We start from the raw sequence: 24917 nt of genomic DNA, 5'->3' as shown, positions 1-24917 counted from the left end.
TCTTTACAAAAGTGACCATCTGGAGCTGTGCTAGATGTATTTATGCATAATGTATAGTTTCCCCCCAATTAAACTAAGGGAATTTGCAATTCTCCATTGCTTGGGAAAAGTTTTCAAAATGGAGGGAAGAGACCTACCTACAGACGACAAGGGATTTATGACAGAGTCCCTGGGGGCTACGAGCCTCGTGTGGTGCAGAGCGGTAAAGCAGCAGTTTCTGCAGCTGAAATTCTCCCCACGGCCTGAGTTCAATCCCAGCGGAAGCTGGTTTCAGGCAGCCAGCTCGGGTCAACTCAGCCTTCCATCCTCCCGAGGTCGGTAAAATGAGTACCCAGTTAGTTGGGGGAAAGGTAATAACGGCCGGGGAAGGCAACGGCAAACCACCCCGCTATAAGGCCTGCCAAGAAAACATCAGCGAAAGCTGGCATCCCTCCAAGAGTCAGCAATGACTCAGTGCTTGCACGAGAGGTTCCTTTCCTTTCCTTTCCTTCCCCGGGGGCTGTCTGCAAAAGACACCACAATGCTCACTCTCCTTCCACCACAGTTTGAGTCCATTACTGTGCATTCACTAAAACCCAGCCTCTAGAAATTTCCTTTTGGGCAGGGGTGGGCAACTTGAGGACCTCCAGATGTTTAGAGTGCAAGTCCTCTCATCCCTCACCATTGGTTACGCTGGTTATGCTGTTGGGAGTTGCACTCCAACAACATCTAAAGAGCCATAAGTCGCCCACGTTTTTTTAAAAAAGAAGATCTTGCCAGTGGACAAAATCACCCATCTTTTTGCTGTATCCCCAGCTTTCATTTTGTCTGTGCTGATAGGCAAAGGCCCTGCTCTACCAAGCTGTGCCTGGTTTAAGTCATTTGCTTCTTCATGTCATTTTCTTCCTTTTTTTATAACACCCACAATTAAGAAGAAAAATGCCATTTACTTACCCAGCCAACTTCTGTTTAAATACACTGAAACGAACACTGGAGGGACTGTGAAGAAATCTACCACTGAGTTTACTTCCAGCCAAAACCACAACTTGTCGTTGGCCGCTATGAACTGGTAAAAGAGAAAGAGGGCAGGAATGAAATGGGTGAGGATAGCATCGTGGGGGAGGGTCCTCTGTATGATTGCTACAACTGAGGACTGTGCTTTCCTGCCTAGGAAAAGCTTAAATAGAGAAACTGGCAGCTAAGAACTATTTATTAAGGGAAGCTTTTTTCATTTGGCAAGTAGATAACCTATGGGCTGGGGAGTTATGGTTATACGTAAGCTTACACAGCACATTAAAAATATTGGAGTTATAGTATAGGCTCCCTGGGTTCACGGCAGTGGAATCCTTTGAGAAAGATGGGTCGATTAAAAACTGATCGCTGAAAGGCGTTTGCTTGTATGAGTGTTGTTCTTTGTTTGTATTGTATATTGAAGATAATATGTAAAAAGTATGTCTATTTTTAAAGAGATGTTTTCTGATAGATTGTATGATTTGTTTGCAGCTCCTGATGAAGAACCTAAGGGCCCAAAACGTCGAGCTAGTGTGCGCGTCAATCTGTCTTATTTGAATTTACATATCATTTTTTATTGAAGAAATCATTATTAAATATTTTAAACCTTACTCAGCACCACTCTCCCTTTTTCTTCTATTAGCATTTGTAGGAGTCAGAATGAGGAGAGGAGAGGCTGAGAAGCTTCTCGGGGATATTTATATTGGTTATAACATGGCCTAATAATTTGTGACGAACTGTAGTTCTGTTAAAGAGTGGGCACCAGGGATTTCTATCACAGAACTCACAGTTCATGCCCCCACCCGCTGCATTTCCCAGGATTCCTTGGGAGAACCTATAGCAGTTGAAACAGATATAAACAGACCTAGATTTGTAGTATAAATCAGTGTTATTCCGGGCACCTGGGATGATACAGGCAAAGGCTGGAGCAGCAGATAGAATGGTTTGGGAAACTCCACTGATTAGTCTTGCTAAGGCCTGGGGGGCACAGTGGCTGCACAAACATGACAGATTCATGGGGTGGGATTTGGGGGGGCCAAGCAACTGTCTGATGTTTCAGGTGCATATACCTCTGAAGGTAGTGCAGTCCACAAGCTTACATGAACAAGAGATATTAGTTATGAACCAGATATAACTTGGGAGTCAAGCCTCTTGAAGACAGGAGGGAGGGAATGCCTAATCCCCCATCTTTTTTGCTACATTTTTGAAGACCTATAGGATCCAACTTTTTGGTCCTTATGGAAATCCCTGTATCTGGGGCATAAAACGCTGTTTTAGAATTTGTATAGTAAGTTTTTAAAAAATCCGCATATACCGTATTTCTTCGATTATAAGACGCACTTTTTCCCCCATATAAACATCTCTAAAAATGGAGTGCGTCTTAGAATTGCGAGTGTGTTTATTATTTCTAAGAATCAAAGCTTTTTTTCTGTTGGTGGTACTGAAATTAGTGTGCGTCTTACAATCGATGGCGTCTTAGAATTGAAGAAATACGGTATGTCTTTCCCCACCGATGAAGACCTTTATGGTCAAAATGCATTTGGGATTTATGTTTGATGTTTGTTGTATGTGGACCATTCTGTTTAAATTTTAAGTGTACATATTTGTTTTAAGATTAAATATATTTTCTACGAATACATGATTTTATTTTTAACAGGCATAGTTATGCCAAAATTTGACACATTGTTTTTACCAGTTTTCTTAAACCTATTTTGCTTTCAGGGTTTTTTTTCGGTTTAAGACAAGACTTTTTGTTAGACTTCTGTGGCTACAAATCATACACTGAAAGATACAAGTGGAAGCCCTGTAACAAAATGTGGCTGCATATCCCCAACCCTCTGACACACTAACGTTCCGTGTTTCCACTTCTTTCAACCATAAACTGATAGATCCACATTGGCTGCCTGAATTCTGTTTACTTTTGCCCAGGATTGCAAAATGTACAGGCTGTAGGCAGCCCACCTCCCCAAGCTCAACATCTGATGATGCCTGGAAAAGGAGCGGAAATGCTCTAGGAATAGGTTCTAAGGTTCCTGCCATAGAAGCCTCCTTCCTACAGCTTCCAGGAAGCATTGCTCAAAGGCTCCTGCCTGCTTCCTAGGATCTTGGAATTGTTGTAGATCACAAGCTGAATATGAGCCAGCAGTGCGATATGGCTGCAAGAAAGGCAAATGCTACAATAGAAGCATTAAAAGAAGTATAGCTTCCAAATCACGTGAGGTACTGGTTCCTCTCTATTCGGCCCTGGTTAGGCCTCATCTAGAGTATTGCGTCCAGTTCTGGGCTCCACAATTCAAGAAGGACGCAGACAAGCTGGAGTATGTAAAGAGGAGGGCAACCAGGATGATCAGGGGTCTGGAAACAAAGCCCTATGAAGAGAGACTGAAAGAACTGGGCAGGTTTAGCCTGGAGAAGAGAAGATTGAGGGGAGACATGATAGCACTCTTCAAATACTTAAAAGGTGGTCACACAGAGGAGGGCCAGGATCTCTTCTCGGTCCTCCCAGAGTGCAGGACATGGAATAATGGGCTCAAGTTAAAAGAAGCCAGATTCCAGCTGGACATCAGGAAAAACATCCTGCTTGTTAGAGCAGTACGACAATGGAATCAATGACCTAGGGAGGTTGTGGGCTCTCCCACACTAGAGGCGTTCAAGAGGCAGCTGGACAACCATCTGTCAGGGATGCTTTAGGGTGGATTCCTGCCTTGAGCAGGGGGTTGGACTCGATGGCCTTGTAGGCCCCTTCCAACTCTGCTATTCTATGAATCTATGGCCGGAACCATAGAGCCTGTAGTAGACTATTTTTCCTTCTTTCCCCCACCTACTTTCGTGGTGGAGGAGGAAAGGAGGGTGTTAAAGCTGTGGCTGATTAAATGTCAGTGATTAAGGGGGAAAGAGTGTGGATGTGGATGTGAATGGGAGCAGTTTGTGTGTACGTGAAGGGGGCATAGTGAGCTACCGCCCCCTGGCATATTGCACACAGGGGAATGCAGCACAAATTGCCCACCCCTGTCTTAAATGGAAGGTTGTTTCGCTATTAGGATGTATATAGTAGAAGCACAGTATGAAGGAATGAATACACAAGTGGTGTGGTGTGTGAGAGAGTTGTATGGGAATAATCTTTGTGCTTGTGTGTGTATGTGTGCATGTGCTCAGGTACATAGTTAAGTCATGTGCTCCATTGACTTGCATGCAGTTACACTGTGTGTAAAAACTAATTAATTACAAATAAGAAATCCTATTTTTTTTTCACATAAAATAAGTCCCAAGTTAGAAAGAGCATGGACTTTTATCTTTATTGCTACCCTGTTTTTTTCCTTCTCTGCCTTTACAGCTGCACTAAAATCCTGTATTTCTCCATTGTTTTCTATGGAGGCCTCTCACTACTGCCCTAGGAAAAGAGGGTTCTAAAGGAATGATCAGGGGAAACCACCAATTAAAAGCATCTTTCTGAACATGGCAAGTTTCTTTGACAATCTTGACTAGCCAAAATGAATGAATGAATGAATGAATAGCAATTTGCTCAAAACAGATTGGCTTCAACAGACCTCTTTACATCCAGAAGAGCTTGTGGTGACATCCCTAAAAGTCCTTCTGGGAAAGATACTGCAACAGCTCACCCACCCCACAAACCAGGAAATATAGGGGCAGGTACTTACACGCAAGCCAAAGTAGAGTAGGAAGAAGACGTTGAAAGCCATGTCTATCTGTAACGTGAAATCTTTGTAGAAATTCTGGCAAGATTCTATTGGGCTATTTGAGGAAAGAAAAGATCAGCGTAAGTTACAGGGAACAGAGTTTGCACACAGGAAATTAAGCGCTGCCCACTATTATCATTTAATGGACTAAATTCAATAGTTGTGATCGTGTTTCTGGCCCTCTCAGTCGCTCAAAAGCAAGCAGGCATTTATCTTTCTTTCCTTTTTATGAAAAAGTAACAGTTTGTATTGTCAGCCATTCTTACTGTTCACCTGTTCAATTAACAGCTGAAACAGAAACATGCAGGCACTTTTAAGGAAGGACAAGCAGGAAAATCTCACAGGATTCCTTAATCCCACATTAACCCTTAAAGAACTGTCTTCTTTCTACAGAGTACTTAAAGATGTAACAGTTCAACAACCTAATTAGGGCTGCCAACATTTTAGTGTCCCCTGGTCCTATGCCTTTTAACAGCAGCTCAATCTGCAGACAACAGCGCTAATCTCCAGGCTGTGAAAAGCTTCGCCTGCAAATTCCTGCAGATCAAGCTGCTGTGAAAGGCACACGAGCATGTCAAATTATTTTTTCTGGTCAGTTGGCAACCCTAATACACATACTTTGGCTTTATTATACTTAGTGTTGTGGATTTTGAATAAAACAACAACTTAAAAATAAATTACATCTTTCTAAAAAAAAAAGAAGCCAAATTAAAGTCATTTTATCATATTCCACACTCCCCCTTCTAGTTAATAAATAAAATGAAAGGAAAGGAAATAGTTATGGATATGTTTCACATTAACAACTTAGGGGAGCTTTGCTTGCTACTTTATAAATACAGCACCATAAATTCAGTAGAAAGAAGAGTATAACCCACTGTTATAATTAATGCATAACAAAAATTATAGGACCAGAAGCAAGACTCTAAGGGTTAATTTTCGCATGCAGACTAAATAAAATGTCTTCTCTCTCTCTCTCAATCTCTCTCTCAGGCAGCCATTGCAAATTGTAGTTCTGTTTAAAGAAGTGGGCTATGTCCAATTCAGCAGCATTCTCTATACAAACTGGTACTGTAGTATACTTCAATATACCAGCTCATAGCTAATTGGGGGAAAGTATATTGTGATTTATTTGTGATATTCCCGTGAGATGGTTGGGAAGACGGCAGATTACAGACCCCGGGTGAAGCACCTGTGCCTCGATATCTGTAGCAAATTATCATTCAGTCATCATAGCGATACTGAGGTCAGGAATTATGCTTCCTCGGGCTTAAAATATGCAACAGAAGGAAAACAACAGCAGCAGCAACAATAAATTCCGTGACGTGATTGGTACAAATAAATCACTGAGTATCATACCAGTTAGTATAGCTGCCCTTCAGCAAATACAAGGCTACATTCTTGAACAAGCAAGACTCTATGCATTCTGAATGTCCGTAATTAATCGAAGGTAGCAAAGGAAATTAGTAGGCTATGAGGGTATAATACATGCAGCCAGGTTCCCATTTACTTGTAAACATCACAGCTCAAACAAGTCCGACAAGAGCATGCCCTTTCTTATCCTCAGGCACTCGATAGTTGCAAACATTTCCCTGAAGGATAGGTCAAGGAGGGTTCAAAGAAGACTGGATAATGTACAAAAACTGTATTCAAGGGTCTTGAAAGAAAGGTGCTCAACACGCTACCCGCAAATTTTGTGTCAAAATATAAAGCACGCCGCTCTTATCAGAGAAGGCTGAATTACGATAACAAAAAGTGAGGGAACCAATAGTATAATTGTGGTACTGATAGTAAAGTAATGTAAAAACAAAGGCTATTTTATACCTTATAGAAAAGTGTGGAATTCTGCTGTCTGTTTCCCTTGACTTCTGAGGAAGCATGCAAAATGGGATTTGTGCATCTCATGTGGTCAGATCCTCTAAGATTATCTAGAAGTCGTGGATCTGACAATGGGTGAAATGTACAAGTAGTCATATTGATATCATAGCAGAAGTGGGGAAAGCAGAAGTGGAAGTCATTCATGTATCTGGTTTCCAAGCTTCTCCATATTGTATGAAGCAGCAGAATAAAGAGCAGAAATATACAACCAGGAGACTTGTGTGGTGCAGCTATTGCTGGATTGCATTATTTCACAGATGTGGTGAATCGTATATTTTGACAGCTCCTGCATTCAAATGCCGGCTCCAGGTACGTTGAGGGCCTTAGGACAAGACATCCTCAATCCCCCTGCCCCTAGTGAGTTGGCCTTCTCACCACGATCATTGTCAGCTGCCATTTCTTCTCATCCCTTTCCTCATCATTGCTACTACCACTTGCTTGACAGGCAGAGAGACAGCGAGCAAGCAGGCAGCAGCATCTGCTCTGCTCCTTCTTCTCACCACCACCATTGCCTGGGCCAGAGCAAGAGGCAGGTGAACAAGCAGGTTGGAATGGTAAAATAGAGGGGTGCTCTTGTCAGTGGACTCATGCTCAACGTGGGCCTTGGGTATATGTGTGTGTGTGTGTGTATTCCTTGCATACAAAAACTAGTAAGGAGAAGGGTTCCTGACTAGGAGGGGATCTACACTAGTCTAGTTAGAACGTGTCTTACCAGTTTTAAGTGTGCGTTTCGTAGTATAACGTCTGGGGAAGGCAACAGCAAACCACCCCGCTATAAGGCCTGCCAAGAAAACGTCAGCGAAAGCTGGCGTCCCTCCAAGAGTCAGTAATGACTCAGTGCTTGCACGAGAGGTTCCTTTCCTTTCCTTTCCTTCGTAGTATAACGCCACATGACGTTCAGGTTTTGACGTTTCATTGAGGTCTTTTCTCCGGTTTTTATTTTGAACTTTTCTGAAATAGCTTGTTGTATTTGTTATGATGTGGCTGATTTCGCCGTATTAATTAGCTTTCCTTTACTTCTTTGTTAGCCAATCGCATTCCTGGGGGGCGTGTTTATTTAATTTTCGCGCCCAAAGTTGGAGCCATTTTTTTCTGTGAAGCCTTGGACTTCAACTCCCATCAGCCCTACCTAGCAGAGCAAATGGTGAGGAATGCTGGGAGTTGTGGTCCAAAAGATAAGGAAGCCACAAGGTCGGGGAAGGCTGGTCTAAAGTGAAAGTAATACAATCCCACCCAAACTGTTTGAATTCTAAACGCAGGTGCAGTTGCCTAACATAATACAGAGGAGGGGCAATTGAAGCAGAGAGAAGAGGAAGTGGGAGGGGAAATTTGCAGATGGGGAAGTAGAAGAAACAGATTATTTTGTTAGTGTGGCCTATAGGAATGCATTCCCATGGAAAGAGAAAACTTAAGTAAACGTTTTAAAACCAGCTATGTTTTAAATCGTTCAAGAATAAAACATTCAATGCCTGTGAAAACAATGTTTCATATACTAGTGTAGATCCCCTCATGGTAATAGCCCAAGAGTAAGTGGGGAAGGAGCTGAATTTGAACCATTCCAATTTGACAAACAGACAAGATGTACAAATGCAACCGTCACATACCAAATATTATCTCTCATATATAAACAGAGACGGTATAGATCAGGGATGGCCAAATTTTGTTATGGATGAACATACTAGTCCATTTCTGGTCCAGGACATTTGTGTGATCATTTATAAATCTATTCTGTCCCAATTCTGTACAAACCTGCATATATATATATTTAAATTACACACAAAAATGAATTTAAATACAGACATATTTATTCAATTGTATTTATGAATTGCTTATATTAAAGAAATGTCTAAGCAATGTATAGTGTACAAGATTACCTTCCTGGGAATGCCGGTTCAATTTTTCAACATATTTTCTTTCAAAATACACATTTCCAAATGTATTTCATCTCACAATACGCTTTTTAAATCCTTTTTGATAGGTTTTTGAGCTGAGAACTGCATTGCAAAATTTGAAGAAGTGCAAAATCTGAAGGATAACTCTGTTCTGATCCACACATCAGTCCGGGAAGTGTGGAACAAGTTAGTTCATATCAGAATTCACAAAGACTGAATTCCTCTAGCATCCCTATGTGTAGTCATACAGGCTAGCCTATTCACCAGTGGCCCAAGGGCCAAGATACAAGTGGTTGTACTAAGTAATCCTGTCTTCAGTTGTTAGACTTTTTCACAAAGTTTCCAAATATCTATTGCCTGACTGTACAACTCAAAGGAAGACATAGCAATAAATTGTACTTATAACTTTTGAAAACAGACTTCTTTTTTTAAAAAGAATATTTTTGAAAAGAAACATCAGATCAAGGATCCCAAGTAGTTTAGCATCCTGTTTCCAGCAATGGCCACCCAGATAACTCCAGAAAACGTGCAAACAGGGCATGGAAACAGCAGTCTCCCTAGGACTTTGACCCCAGCAACCAGTATTCAGTGGTATACGGCCTGCAAAAGAAGTTCCACATATTTCCATCAAACACTATTAGCAATGACAACTCTTCTCTATGGGCAGTATCCAGCGCAACCAGAAACTAGTTGAAACTACCCCTTCCAGAATGGGATAACTCAGCAGAGCTCATGGAAGAAAAGGGTGTTTCAGATAGTTTCCTGAGTTGTGCTAGCCAACACTAGTTTCCCATTATATTAGCAGTTGTTCCTGCAAGGGCAATATCTATAGAGCTGGTGGACTGCCAAATTTGGATACTGCCCCGTGAGTTTTGTCTCAACCTTTGTAAAGCAATCTAAATCAGTGGCACTGTCGATAACTACATTGTGGTAGTGAGGTCTACAAATTAATTATTTGTTGTGTAATCGAACATTTCCATGTGTCAGTTTTGAACGTCTCCCAACCAATTTTACTGGGTAATCCGGAGTTCTAGTCTTTAACATAAATATTGTTCATTCCATTTTCCATTTAAAAAAGCAACGAAGCCAGCCCTCACTTCAATCTGAAAACAATCCAAGCAAACTTTTAAAACATTAAGGGAAACAGACTATGTAAAACAAACAGAGTGGCAGAGGAAGTTAAAATATCCCTTGAGGTTAATTGTTCTCCAGTTAGGATAAATGCCTGCCAGAATAAGAATGTCTTCAGGAGGCAGCAAAATGACATCAGGGAGGGGGGTCCAGTGATCTCCCAGAAGAAGGAATTCCATAACCTACAGAGATAGATGTGTAGATGTGCAAAAGGGCCTCCCTGGCAGATCTTAACGGATACTATTATAAGAAAATCTCTTGCTATCCACCTTCTCTATACCATAAGTCTCTATCATATCCCTAAATTGCCTTCCCCCCCCAACCTAACTGCCCCCAAGGAAAAGGAAAGGAACCTCTCGTACAAGCACTTGAGTCATTGCTGACTCCTAGAGGGACACCTGCTTTCGCTGACGTGTTCTTGGCAGACTTTGTAGTGGGGTGGTTTGCCATTGCCTTCCCCAGTCACAGTTACCTTTCCCCCAGCTAGCTGGGTACTCATTTTACCGACCTCGGAAGGATGGAAAGCTGAGTCAACCTGAGCCGGCTGCCTGAGAACCAGCTTCCGCTGGGATCGAACTCAGGCCGTGGGGAGAGTTTCGGCTGCAGTAACTGGCTTTTCTCCACCCCCCTGATCATCTTGGGTTTTCTTCCCCGCAGTGCTATGATATCCTATTTGAGCATTGGCGTGCAGACAACAGGTTCAACAGGTTCAACTGAACCCCCTAATGTGCTGCTAAGCCCCGCCCACTCTTCAAACGTGTTTGGGCAAGCCTCTCTTCCAGGGCCATCAACTGAGGAGGAACGAGGTAACCGCCGCCGAATCTCAAGCCTGGGGAAACTTCCCATTGCAGTGTGTGTGTGTGTGTGTGTGTGTGTGTGTAAAACGCGGGCCAAAGGCGGCTGCGCAGAGCTCGACTGCGGGGAAACTGAGCCGCGGCTGCCCCTGCCTTCTTTCTTCTGCTCCTCCTCCTGCTCGCTCCTCCTCGTGTGCACAAGTGTAGTGGGTGGCGCGGCGCCTCCTTTCCTGCTGCTGATGGAGGAGGAAGGGGGCTCTGGGCGAGCACGCTCTACCTGGGCGCCGGGCAGGTGCAAGCAGCGCTGCCTGCCCGCGCGTCTCTCTGTGTGTCTAGCCCTACTCAGAAGCAAGCAGGACAAGACTTCTGAATGAATTACTCCGCAACTCTTTTAAAGAGCATCCCAAATTCAAAGTCTCTGCATGTCTACTCACAAGTAAGCAGGTCTCTGGTCTGTAAAATGCACCTCTTAATTCTGTGCAGCAGCTCTCTTGCCTGCAAAAGGCACTGCTCAAAATCTTTGCAACTATCCCATTCTTTGCAGGATATTTAGAGGTTAAATGCTTTTAAATATCTTCTTATCCCCAATCAGTGATCAGAGTTAACAGCAAAAGAAGCTTGCTTGCACAGGGATGGAAACCCCCAGGGGCTGCATCCAGCCTGTGGGCTGGAGGTTCTCCATTCATTTTCGATGGGGACAGGCCCTGCCATTGTCTAATCCAGTGTGGCATAGTGGTTTGAGTGTTGGACTGGGACTTGCCAGATCCAAGTTCTAGTCCCCACTTGGCCATTGAAACCCACTGGGTGACTTTGGGCCAGTCACACTCAGCCTAACCCACCTAGTTGCAGGAAAACAAGCTCAGGGCTCCCACTGATTCTGCATTATGGTGAGTTGTATAATTATTTCATTATATATTACAATGTAATAATAATAGAAATAAAGTGCACAATAAATGTAATGTGCATGAATCATCCCAAAACCATCCCCTCAAACCCCTCCCCCCATCTGTGGAAAAATTGTCTTCCACGAAACCTGTCCCTGGTGCCAAAAACTTTGGGGACTATCAGGTCTGTAAATTCCCCCCTCAACAATTTTAAAATCCAAATCCCTGACTTGATTTCCCCCCTTCCATTCCTTGTATCTGAGTTCTGGACTTCATTACATTTATTTTCCCCATAGAAATAAAATAGAAGAAACTATAAATAAATAAATAAATAAATTCATACCCCTTTAATAAAATGACAAGGATAGTTCAGCACACTGAAGCAGTGATACAAATCACAGAACTGCTTTAAATTTTCCTAAGGTTTTCCAACAAATTCACTGATTTTTTTTATTTAACTATTAGCTCTTGTGCCAATAGGCATGGTGGGTAGGGTGACCATATGAAAAGGAGGACAAGGTTCCTGTATCTTTAACAGTTGCATAGAAAAGGGAATTTCAGCAGGTGTCATTTGTAGATATGGAGAACCTGGGGAAACTCCCTCTTCATCACAACAGTTAAAGCTGCAGGAGCTATACTAGAGTGGCAAAATTTAAAAGAGGGCAGGGCACCTGCAGCTTTAACTGTTGTGATGAAGAGGAAATTTCCCCAGGTTCCCCATATATACAAATGACACCTGCTGAAATTCCCTTTTCAATACAACTGTTAAATTTACAGGAGCCTTGTCCTCCTTTTCATGTGGTCAGCCTAATGGTGGGGTGTGGGATGGAGAATGGTTTTTCACTTCTCCTGTAATTGTTAGTTATTTCATATCATTCACCTGCAGTTTCTCTAGACTGAAAGCCCAAAGTAAAATTGTTAAAAGTCACAAAGACATTTCCATTAAGGTATTTCCATTGGAGTTCTACTGATGGTGAATTTGACCAGCAAAATATCTCAACCTATGCCAATATGAGCGAGATTTCCCAAAACCTTTGCTGGGTGGGATCAGGAATTTTGAGTCGTGAAGGAAATTCTTTCCCAACATAGATATAGATAGTTGTTTTTAGTCATCCTCTGTGGTATGTGGTTTGGCTCGCTTGCTTGAGTAGTGCAAAGGAAGAAGTGGAACTCTAGTTGGTGCTAGAAAACAGTAATTCATTTTTAAATAATGCATTTTGACCCATAGACCTTCCTCTCCAATTTGTTTGATATAATTGGGATGTTGTATATTTTGAAACAATTGCTGATAACTGTTCATCCTTCTTAAAAAAATCATTTTTAAAAATTAACAGGGTTGCCATTACTATTTATCATCATCTCTCTTTTCTTACGAGTGGTGGTCTTTCTAGATGAACATGATGGACTTTACCAACTCATGCTGTCTTTTACTGATTCAGAAATTTCCTGACTATTGAACATGTTTTAAGTGTGGCAGCTTTCCCGATATTGGTGTGGATGTATTTTAAGAACCTAAGAAGTGCCCTGATGCTGGATCAGACCAAGGGTCCATCTAGTCCAGCACTCTATTCACACAGTGGCCAACCAGCCATCGGCCAGGGATGAACAAGCAGGACATGGTGCAACAGCACCCTCCCACCCATGTACCCCAGCAACTGGTGCATGCAGGCTTATTGCCTCAAAAACTGGAGATAGCACACAACCATCAGGGCTAGTAGCCATTGATAGCCTTCACCTCCAGGAATTTATCCAACCCCCTTTTAAAGCCATCCAGATTGGTGGTCATCACCACATCCTGTGGTAGTGAGTTCCATAACTTAACTATGTGCTGTGTGAAGAAGTCTTTCCTTCATGCAACCAATTAGTAGGCCTAATTTCTGAATATTTTCTGTAAAACAATAAAAAAAAACATGATGTGTTGCTGGTGACTAACGGAATACATGTAACTTTCCCCTATTGCCATAGTTCTTTAACTTCCATAGCCAGTGGTGTTAATTTCAGATACATTGAATGTCTCCCGTTCTTTATTTCAGTGATTTTAACATTAAGATGTTATGTAGAACAGGTTTGTCTTAATTATGTGCTGTGAAACCCTTTTAAAAAAAATCCCTGGCCGAGCCACCTAATGAAATGTGCTGCGCACGCCTATGTATTTGAGATAAGGTGACCAGAATTGTAAACAGTATTCCAAATGGCTACCTTCTCCCATATATTGTATTGTATTGCACAAGTATCTTCTCGTGCTCAATACAAGAGAACCTCATCTTCACTGACAGAGGTGAAGGGGGCAGGCTTCTCAGTGGAGGTGCCTCATTTGTGGAATAAACTCTGTAGACAAATAAGGTCCCGACACTAATTTAAGTCAAATGCCGTTTTAAAACCATTCTTCCCATGAATGCTTTTTGTGTTTCTGAAGGATGTTTCTGATGTGCTGTGATTAAATTTAAAAGGATATAATGCTATTTTACTCCTGCTGTATTTTATCTAGTTTTTTTAATAATTATATTGTTAGGTTGCGGTTTGTTTGTTTTTAATGAGGGTGAAAGTTTTCAAGTGATTTTGCCAGAGGGCAATGGGTGGCAGAAGGTTCACATTTCCCCCTATTTTTTAACGAAAAAACTAGCTTGTAATGTTATTGGTGACAGCAGAGGCTCGTGGCTGCTGAGAGCTCACTGTTTTATTTATTTATTACATTTATATACTGCCCCACAGCCGAAGCTCTCTGGGCGGTTTACAAAAGTTAAAAACAATGAACATTAAAAAACAGATATACAAAATTTAAAACCATATTTTAACTATCAACACTACGTTTTTTCCCAGTAGGGGGTAGAGAAAGGAAGCTGCCACCACCTGCTACCATAATAACTAAATTTCCCCGCTAAAACAACTTAATACCTTTTGCAACCCCACCCATTGTCCCAGGCTTGATTTCGGAAACCTTTGTTCGGCCTGCAGTATTTTATGAATTGTGAATCGCTATAGGCTACATTTCTCAGTGCTCCAAAATCCTTCCTAATGACATCACAATCTCACCCAAACGTTGAGACAGTCTCTGCCTGTTTATCTAGCTTTTGCACATATAGAACAGGCAGCATTTCTGAAAATATTACTTTGAAGACCCTGACCTTCAACATCCTATCTAGGAACCTTATTTTGTCTTCCTAGGCTTGATAAAAAATGCATTTTTTAAACTTCTGGCCAGTTAGCAGCTGGCCTCCTACACATCTCTCTCAGTTTTGCCCTCCTTCCCTCCAGCTTCATGGTTTGCAAGTATAAACAAAGTCAAAATAAATCATTCCTTTACATTGTGGGAACCCCAATATCACAGACAAGTGGCCTCATATCACCTAATTGCACAGACAGAAGGCCCATAGATTGCTTATCTATAATTTATTCCTCCCATCTTACAGACTTGCCGGGAAGTAATTAACAGGGCATTGGTGAGATTCTATAGCATTCCATTTAACAATTAGAGAACAGTTGACTGGGCAGGTTGTCATTAGAGTTTAAATGAACATAAGATCTAGCGATTGCTGAACGTGGAATTGATAAACCGTAAAGATAAAGCAAAGGGAAGCCACTAAAGTCAATACATTGTTAACAAATTAATATATATTCAAGGGGAAGGATTAATTACCTTTGAAGTCACAAATGATTTTGCCCACACAGCTACCCCAAAACGTACATATACATAGCCTGCAATGTTAGTTAATGATTTGAAACGCAGCTCAGATGTAACCAAGTCTGTCTTAATACATTTTGCCAAGGCAGAAAACCCCTATGACACTCAAGGGACACAATCTACTGCGAGGTTTTCATTTGCAAGCCTCATTGTAATTAATCATACCTTTGCACAACTCCATTTTTTAAAGGTGATTTTTGGGGGACACATCCATTAAAGTGTGTTTGTACGCATTTTGAAATCTATGCATTTTTCTTTACACCCTTCTCAAATGCGCACGTTCCATTGGACATATTTTTTTCTGTTCCACAGAATGCACTGCAAGTCCTGAAAGAAATGGACTTCCAAACACAGAGTACATCTGGTCTGCATTTGTTTCCAGCTGATGCAGATTGGAGAAATCGGCCCCCAAAATAATAATTAAAAAATGGAGCACCTTTCTCATATATTCCTGTTTGATATAATGATGAAGTTTTTTATTTATTTATTTATTTTATTTATTTATTTATTACATTTTTATACCGCCCAATAGCCGAAGCTCTCTGGGCGGGTCACAAACATTATGATGTCTCCTAAATTATTCCACCCATCCAGCTGGCCAATGGAAAGCAACCACCATTATAGCTGCTAGCTGTTCTCAGAAGGGAAAAGAATATGTTGAACATGTAATCCTAAAATTAAAGTGAAGAATAATTCTCTTTATTTAAAAAAGATTTATTGCGTATTCCATCTTGGGGCAAAGCTGCAAAGCATACACAGCCCCAGGAAAGTAAAATATAATTTCTTCAAATTCATTAAAATTTCTCCAACATAACCACGAGCCTGGTGTGAAAACCTGTATCTTTTCCCCTGCAGGTAGAAAAATCAACTCAACGGGATGATTTTGAGCTGAACATGGCCAGAAGGAAAGGGATTGAACAGCCCCTCCTTTTGATATCCCTCCATGCAAACTTGCTGTTCTCCACAGTTGTCTGCCATGTAATGTCTAGTTTTGCCCTCAAAGGCCCGGCAAAAGAAACAGATCATCCAGTGCTCAAGCTTGGATTTTGTCAAATCTACAGTGGGAAGAGATCCCACAGCTGGGGGAGGGTGATCACTGAGAAGAACGAAAGCTTGCATTGGTCATCTCGCCTTTGTTCATAATTCACCAAGCACAGATGGTGGGTAATTCAGTATAAGCAGGCTGGTAAAACGAATGCAGTAATCAACACAATTTCAATTAGCCAGTTAAGAATGCAATGCTTGTGTTGTGTTGTGTTGCACTACAATACATAGATGTGTGTTCTTATTAAGACTTTTTTTTAAAAAAATTAACAACTTGCAGATTGAGCAAAGACTAAACATTAATTTCCGATGTAGAGATACAGAGACGTAAACTTCAAAGTTTCATATTTTCCAGAGTCTGTTTGGGCATTATTGCCGATAATCTTTCCTTGTAAACACTGCCCACTTTCCCATCTCCATCAACCAAAAGCCTTTGGGACAACAGGGCTATTACTTGCTCATCAGATTCTGACAGATTGAAACAATGGAATATTCAAGATTTAAAGTTGCTCAGAAAATTCATGAGCTACAATACAAAAATTCATAGCATAAAAATGTTTCAGTTTCTAGAATTTAGACCATTCTGGCCAATTAATTTTATTTTGAAGATTTCTTTACCGTTGCAGAATTAATAGTAATGTGACATGTTACCGTGAATGTCTCTAAATTAACTTATTTAACAATTGAGAATATGTTTTATGCAAATTTGTATGAACTATGTACAGTCAAAGTTTCTCATTGGTAATCCTATAATTAAGCTGAAACACACACGCACACACATGTTGTGTGGGAGAAAATTCTTTAAAATTTAGCTAGGTCACAATCCAGTTAAATGTAAGCACTGATTTGCACAATTGATTTCAATGTAGAAAAGGCAGTCCAATGCTGCCCTGCCCCACCTTGCCCCTCAAATAAGTGGAGCTGAAATTTGCTTAATTTTAACTGGATCTACGATATTCAGAATGAAAATAAATTCATGATTATTTCTTTGGCTTTTATTATTTATTTATTTATTGCACTTTTATACTGCCCAACAGTCGAAGCTGTCTGGGCGGTTCACAAAAACTTTTTTACTTTATTCCTATGCAAAGGCCGTTGGCCAAAAGCAATAAACTTGACTATTACTTTATTCTGAATAGATAAATTAGTTTGTACACTTCAAAATATATTAAAATTAATGGAATTAAATTGGCTCTTCAGTATAAGATTAGAGATGTGACAAATAACTGAACATATTTCTGTTTGCAAAATGTCATATGAAAGTGGGTGCCATCCTTTCTTAATTCATGTCAGTACACTGTAATGATCTTTTGGGGACAGTCTAAATTTCCTTTATCTTTTTTATTGAGGTGATATTTTAAAACATTTTCACAGTGACATCTGGTGAGGCAGAGCAGAAATTACAATTATAGCCCATTTGACCTCCATTCTAAATACAATTTAAAAGCAGGTGCCATTGATTTCAATGAAAAAATTCTAGCTAATTATGAACTCTTAAAATGGTTTCCATGGATATTTATTCACTATATTGCCATTAAAATCAAGGTCTGTGTGGTTTATATTTAGTATCTTAGTTTTGTATTCAGTATAAAATGTTTAAATCTATCACTGTCTCAAACAAGGCAAGAGAATAAATAACAAAGAACATTCTCAAACATCTTGCTCCCAATGATATTTGTAGAATCACTCCAGGTAAGAGCGAGGTTATAGCTAGTATCATATCTGATCCGCCAGCCCTAAGCATTGCTTATGAAAGATAAAGTGGGACGGGGTGACCAAGGGCATGTCTAGACCAGCCATTATCCCGGGGATCGTCCTGGGATTGTCCCTGTGTGTCCAGGGGATCCTGGAAGAAGGGAGGGATGATCCCTCCATTCCCCCGGGATATCGGCAGGCCCTTTTAGCCCGATTCTTCCCACAGTCTCGGGATCGTCCCGAGACAGCGGGAGGTGTGGGCTTTGTCCCGCCTCCTCTCGAGTAAACACGAAGAGGCGGGAACCAGGCACAGGGCACGGAGCTCTTCAGGCACTCCGTGCCCATCGGGGGGGGGGGGGAAGCGGCTGTTGTTGTTTATAAACTTTTAGTTGGAGCACATGTGCGCTCATCCTTCTGTAAAAAAAGAAAAGAAAGAAAATGGCGGGCATGACGTCCCTCCTTCCTCCCGGGATGTTGCGTGCATGTCTGGACAAAGGGGAGGATTTCACAAGCAGAATATCGCAAGATCCTTCCTCCCCTGGTCTAGACATGCCCCAAGAGAAACTCATTTTAGCAAATTAACCATTTATGTGCAACATTAATAGGACTAATCACTGGACAGTAGGATTGATTGCCTGAAGTTCTATCATATTCTCATGCCATAAATAACTGCATCATAGGGGGAGGTTCAGCTCTTTCTATCATTGAAGCGCCATGAAACATCAATCATAAAGCTATTAAGGGCAAAGGAAACTGATCTGTGGGCATAATCATAGAATCATAGAATAGCAGAGTTGGAAGGGGTCTACAAGGCCATCGAGTCCAACCCCCTGCTCAATGTAGGAATCCACCCTAAAGCATCCCTGACAGATTGTTGTCCAGCTGCCTCTTGAACGCCTCTAGTGTGAGAGAGCCCACAACCTCCCTAGGTAACTGATTCCATTGTCGTACTGCTCTAACAAGCAGGAAGTTTTTCCTGATGTCCAGCTGGAATCTGGCTTCCTGTAACTTGAGCCCGTTATTCCGTGTCCTGCACTCTGGGAGGATCGAGAAGAGATCCTGGCCCTCCTCTGTGTGACAACCTTTTTAGCATTTGAAGAGTGCTATCATGTCTCCCCTCCATCTTCTCTTCTCCAGGCTAAACATGCCCAGTTCTTTCAGTCTCTCTTCATAGGGCTTTGTTTCCAGACCCCTGATCATCCTGGTTGCCCTCCTCTGAACCCACTTCAGCTTGTCTGCATCCTTCTTGAATTGTGGAGCCCAGAACTGGACGCAATACTCTAGATAGAGAGGAACCAGTACCTCACGTGATTTGGAAGCTATACTTCTATTAATGCTTGCAGCCCATAATCAAATAAGCTACTTTCTTGCAGCCCATAATCAAATAAGCTACTTTAGACATAGCTAAGGATGTGGGTATGCCTAGTAGTTTGACTTTTTCTTTGACTAGCAGACTCCAACCCCATCCCGTCGCATTCCATAGAAAATCATCTCAATGTCTATGTAGAGCTGTGTTTCAAGAAACTTAGCTGCTCACCTGGGCACGCAGAACAAGTTACCTGTGTCTTTGGACCTCAGCCTGTGTTCCAGCACTATATTACTGAGCATATATTGAATTCCATAAAGATAAGTGACTTGCAAGTCTGAACAATATGTCTCGGTGACCTGTTATAGATTGAGTGCCAAAGGCTGGGTCTATCAAACTAGATTAATAATCTTTTGTATTTTCTCTTCTTGACAGTTTATTATTCTTACCAGGCTGTAAGAATTTGGGCTGTAACAAACAAGTAATTGAATATGGGGTTCTTTCTCATCTGTGGGTTCAGAACTGTATGTCATTCTTGGGAGGAGGACAGTGATTCATAGACTCTGCGCTCTTGTTGGTAGCCTTGCATGTAAATGTAACTGTTTTGCTGTATCTGTTACTACATTTTTACTCCAGCTGATAAAGTGTGTAGGACACTTAATGGTGCAATCCTAAAAACAATTAACCCACATTTGTCAAAGCTCTTAATCTTCAAAGATAGGAGACACTAATCTAAGCAAAAGTTCAGGTTTGAATTTAGTGCAAATCCTGGGATGCAACCCTTCCACAAGACACCATGCAGTCTAAAAATTTGTAACTACATTTGCTCAAATTCATCCCTCGTTACCTTTCGTCTCTCCCATCCTTCTATCCACTCTCAGATTATATATGCGGAGTTACAGGTAACGTAAGCTAGAGGTCATCAGCTGCCCACCCAGTTGAGTGACAACTGTTGGAGCGCATGAACACATAACATATACTGCTTTCATACTGCTTTTTCCTGCTTGGTGTGGCTCTTGCCTTTTATATACCACTTTCATACCCCTTTCATAGAGCAATATCCTGCTTGGTGTAGTTTAGGCCTATGTGAAGGTAGCCAAGACTTTCTGCACAGCAATGTAACTGTAGTGAGATCTCCATTGTAAAGGAACACTAAAAGTTTAAATAAAATATAAGCACAACACTCAACTTTCAAAATGTCATTCAGGACGGAAAGGAAGGTGAAGAAAGAAATTACGCTTTTTCAAGGAGCGTATTGATGCTGACAGTAATTGCCATCTTTTAACTCCCAGCTTAAATGCAGCTTCACAGTGGTTCTACTCTTCCCTGACATGTCGATATTGTGGGGGGGGCAGCACTGTGTGACTCTTGTTTTACTCCTAGGGACTTGTTTGGCGGTGTAACGCCAAGTTCCAACTTGTCGCCATGCTTCTCAACATATATTTCCAACTATTCGGAGAGTTCATTCAGTAATTTCCCAGGGGCTGCAGTGACTAGCTTAGGCTACTGAACTGGCATCTAGACCTCAGTCATTCATGTTTTGCTAACTTCTCATGTGGACTTCTGAAATGCTAGCTATGTGGGGATGCCTTTGAAGACAGTTTAAAACAGAGATGTATGCACAACCCCACAGGCCATAGACAGGCCTCCAAACCCTCCTGCATGCACCGCTAAGGCAGCTAACTGCTGCCAGTCATCTGCAGCTCACCTCCATCTCTTTGCAACTGCAAATCACACACACACACACACACACACACACACACACACACAAACATAAACACATGGAGGGTGCTTTAGGAATTGAATATCTATGGCAGTAACCAAAGAGCTGTGTGAGAGTACTGACTAGAGCAGCTCTTTTTAAAAATAATTTTTAAAAAGGTAAGAAAACGAAGTTCTACACGCATGGCGTGCGATGTGCCTGGAGGGCGGAGCATGTCGCGGCCGCCATTTTGAATGGGGTTTTGGCTGAAACGGAGCGCAGGAGCGCTTCAGCGCAACAGTGAGTACTTTCATAAAAAACAAACCTCACCCGACCCACAGCCAAGCACCCCCCATGCACAATTTTTTTTTAAAAAAACCCTCCCCCTTCCCCCCCTCCGATGGGCACGGAGCCTGAAGTATAGAGTAGCAGCAGCAATTTCGACCGCTCTATACTTCGGGCTCTATTATTTTGGCCTGTTGACCACAGACACGTGTCAGACAACACTTTTAGCCATGGTTAGTGCTGCTAATCATGTTGCAGAACGTGGTTAGTGAGCCTAACCACAATGTGCTTAACAGACCAAAATTTTAGCCAAAACGTGTGTCAAACGACACACTAAACCATGGCTAAGGACTCCCTTAACCACTTTGTGGTTAAGCAGCATAGTTTAGCGTGTAGTCTGAACCAGGCCATTGATTTGTTACCATGGCAACTAGGTGAAAGACGAAATTCTGCCTTACCACAAACCCTTTTCACAGAAGCGAGCTACCAGTTTCTGTAGGTGTGGGTGAAACACAGACAGTTTAAGCTGTTGTTCAGACGTTTTTTGTTGTCCAATGTCTGACTTTTCTATTTGGATTGATTAGATGGATCAAAATGGGATATGACTGTGCATATGGCTGCTCTTATATCAAGCAGCCATTACACTAGGGTGACCATATGAAAAGGAGGACAGGGCTCCCGTATCTTTAACAGTTTCATAGAAAAGGGAATTTCAGCAGGTGTCATTTGTAGATATGGAGAACCTGGTGAAATTCCCTCTTCATCACAACAGTTAAAGCTGCAGGAGCTATACTAGAGTGACCAGATTTAAAAGAGGGCAGGGCTCCTGCAGCTTTAACTGTTGTGATGAATTGGAAATTTCCCCAGGTTCCCCATATATACAAATGACACCTGCTGAAATTCCCTTTTCAATACAACTGTTAAAGATACAGGAGCCTGTCCTCCTTTTCATAGGGTCACCCTAATTATACTTGAGTGTAAGTTCCACTGAACTCAGTCAGACTTCCTTCTGAGCAAAGATATATTCACAGTTAAAACGCTAAATGCCCATTGTTTCAACTGCTACTGTGATGGAGCTTTACCCCTCTCTTGTTGTATAAGAAAAACAAGATACATTTTTTTAAAAAATGAAATACGTAAATGGACTCTATTTACCTTAAGGGCCTTCTCTCATATGTGCCTCCCCATTCCCTGAGATCCACTGTGGTGGCGAGGAGAGGGTTTTACTCCCATGTTTGGCCGATATGAGGCCAGGACTATGTATTTGCCATGGCGGCACCAATTCTCGGGGATTCATGGTCTCCTGAAGCTTATTGGCTTCTTTGGTGTTGGCATTCCACCATCAGGTCAGAATCAGGCTGTTCCATAAGGGTTTTCCAGCTGGCTAATTGACTTTTCTGTTAGATGCTGTTGTTCTGTTTGCTTTTTACTTGAATTTTTCTTTGCTTGCTTTTTCCCCCTTTTCCTCTTTGCCCTTTTGAATTTCTTTTATTGGGTTGTTGTTGTTGTTGTTTATATTTTATGGTCTTTAGATTGTTTTATAGCAGATTATACACTGCCTTGGTGGCATAGAATGAGATGTATAAATGTGTAAATAAACGAATACATATTTCTGCTAACCTCTGTGAAAGACAAAAATGACTAAGATGTTTCCCTTTGCACCTTTGCAATCTTGTTCATCTACATAATTTTCATTTTCATGCTCAAGATAGCAATAAAATACTGGCATCATTCAAAGCCCTTTTCAGGAGATAAAACATGCACTCCCCCCCCTTCCCATTTGTCATGGATTTCTACAGAATAGCAATCAATCTTGAAATGAAAACAGGCAAATTATTACATTGCAAGAGGGGATGCAGACAAAGCTCTGTGACCAATCTCTAGTATCAAATAGAGGTTAAAAATGTGCTGAAAGTAACCAGTGACAGTAGTCAATCAAGAACCATTTTGCTAAAGTGTTCCCAAATTTGACATCTTGTCTTGATTTTTAAGATGTATTTTCACAAAAGCTTTTCAAAACAGAAAATTAATGTACTTTTCTTCCGAATGATTGGGAGGTGATGGCTGCAATGCTAACACTGTGACTCAAGAGAAAGCCTCACTGACCATAGTGGGCTTTACCTTTAAGTAAATTGTATAAGATTACTTCATTTCAATCTCCATATACTGTTATGCTAATTGACACTACAGTTCTAAATGCACTTACTTTGAAATAGCCACTGAAATGAGTAAAACTTACTTCTGAGTAAACTGTTAGGACTGTTTGGGTATTTGTAATGGGCAAACTAAGAAGACTGTTCAACTTAATCTTTCAAGCCAGTCACTGCCAGCAATTGCCTATGCATGTCCCAGATTACATCAATTTACGGCCATCCTGAAACATTTGAGCATCTGGACTAGGCCTGTAAGAAGGCAAGGGAAATCTTCGAGGCCCGTCTGAAAGGGTCTGGAAACCTGGCATAGACAAGAAATACAGTCGCCTTCTCCCTTGATTAACACACCAAATAGCCGGGTACAGCTGCTAATGTTTTGCAGGCTTTGCTCCTCTTTTTTAAATAGCACTCTGATACACATATACATTGCAGGTGAAACTTTCCTTGGCATCGAGATAAAGTGGTAGGAAAATTTATAGTGCTCTATTCTATATGTCAAACTGCAGTTAAAAGTATGGGAGCAGGGCCAGTAAAAGGCGAAGAAGAAGAAGAAGAAGAAGAAGAAGAAGAAGAAGAAGAAGAAGAAGAAGAAGAAGAAGAAGAAGTTGTTCAGTTCAGACAAGTCAATGAGAAATAATGAGCCACAGCTGTCATCTTCCCTGGGACTCAACATTTTTCTCAAGGGACATGATCCTGCACACACTTCAGCCCTTTCTCTCTTACTTCATCCAAGGACTAATGCTGCCTTCCCCCCTTCTGTATCATTGCCCTCCAAATGCCATACAACCACTCCTTCCCGTTCCAGCAGCTGAATGCCTGGTGCCTACAGCAGGCCTGCCACCTCGCAGAAATATCCCATCTGACATAGGTCATGTTACAGATTGTTAGTGTTAATATTATTTATTCAGTGCCATCAATGTACACAGTACCTTTACAACGTAACATAAGGGGAAAAGACAGGCCTCAACCCCCAAAAAACTTACATGTGTTGTTCCCTTTGTCCATCTTACGTTGTGCTTTCAGTGCAAAAGGGATGTGGAAGAAAGGACTCTAACTAGGCAAATGAAATCTGGATTTAGGATAGGGATTGATTGAATAAAGGAATGCAACACTATAAGGCTGTTATAGTGTGATCAGGGCTGCTATCTCCATCACTCCCCACTCCCCACGCTTGGATAGTTGTATGACCTTGTTCATTCACCATGTAGCCAACGGTATAAGAGGGCATCAAGCAAGAGTGGGACCAGAGAAGGTTCTAACTTGAAAAATGTGGTACAAATGCCTCTTCAGTCTGAGCAAGACATTAGACATAATTGCAGTCATTTACTCAAGGTATTGCAGATCCATGATCTTAATTCCGGTTCATGCACGTAATGCTTAGACCGCATTCAGTGTACTGGCTGTTAGAATAAGCACATTGGCATGCACCAAGCACTATGAGAAGAGAGTTTACATTGGTCTCAGGAGACCCAAAAAATGTGAGGTTGCATCATGCTGTGAAACCAAGAGTTCAGTCTTGGCTGCCATGCAGGGTGGGGGTAGGGGAACCTACATCATTGAGTCTGCAGAACGGCTCCTAGGCGAGAGTTGATATGAAAGAGGGGGGTTATTTCAGCAACGAAGACACCGGCTGTAAAGTTTATACCAATGTAACAATACACTGTACACTGCACAAAAGCAGACCTTAATTTTTAGAGCATTTTCAAAATCCAGGAAAAACAAACAAGGCATAGATAAAGTAAGAACATATACCCATTGTCAAAATGGCCACCTTATCAATGACTGG

At 41.5% G+C, this 24917-nt stretch overlaps 1 protein-coding gene across 9 annotated transcripts in view; it reads right to left on the bottom strand.

Moving 5' to 3' along the window:
* Positions 1 to 24917, bottom strand: part of KCNMA1 (potassium calcium-activated channel subfamily M alpha 1) — a 720064-nt gene that overhangs the window by 282578 nt on the left and 412569 nt on the right. For all 9 annotated transcript variants that reach the window (XM_063133182.1, XM_063133180.1, XM_063133181.1 and 6 more), the window contains exons 4-5: positions 4650 to 4743; positions 934 to 1045 (exon numbers count right to left, since the gene is read on the bottom strand). In XM_063133182.1, the coding sequence (XP_062989252.1) occupies positions 934 to 1045; positions 4650 to 4743 (206 nt within the window). The remainder of the gene's footprint in view (positions 1 to 933; positions 1046 to 4649; positions 4744 to 24917) is intronic.

Source organism: Elgaria multicarinata, chromosome 8 (assembly GCF_023053635.1).
Source record: "Elgaria multicarinata webbii isolate HBS135686 ecotype San Diego chromosome 8, rElgMul1.1.pri, whole genome shotgun sequence".
NCBI lineage: Eukaryota > Metazoa > Chordata > Lepidosauria > Squamata > Anguidae > Elgaria > Elgaria multicarinata.
Note: the sequence above shows the minus strand (reverse complement) of the source record. Positions and strands in the feature narration are given on the sequence as shown.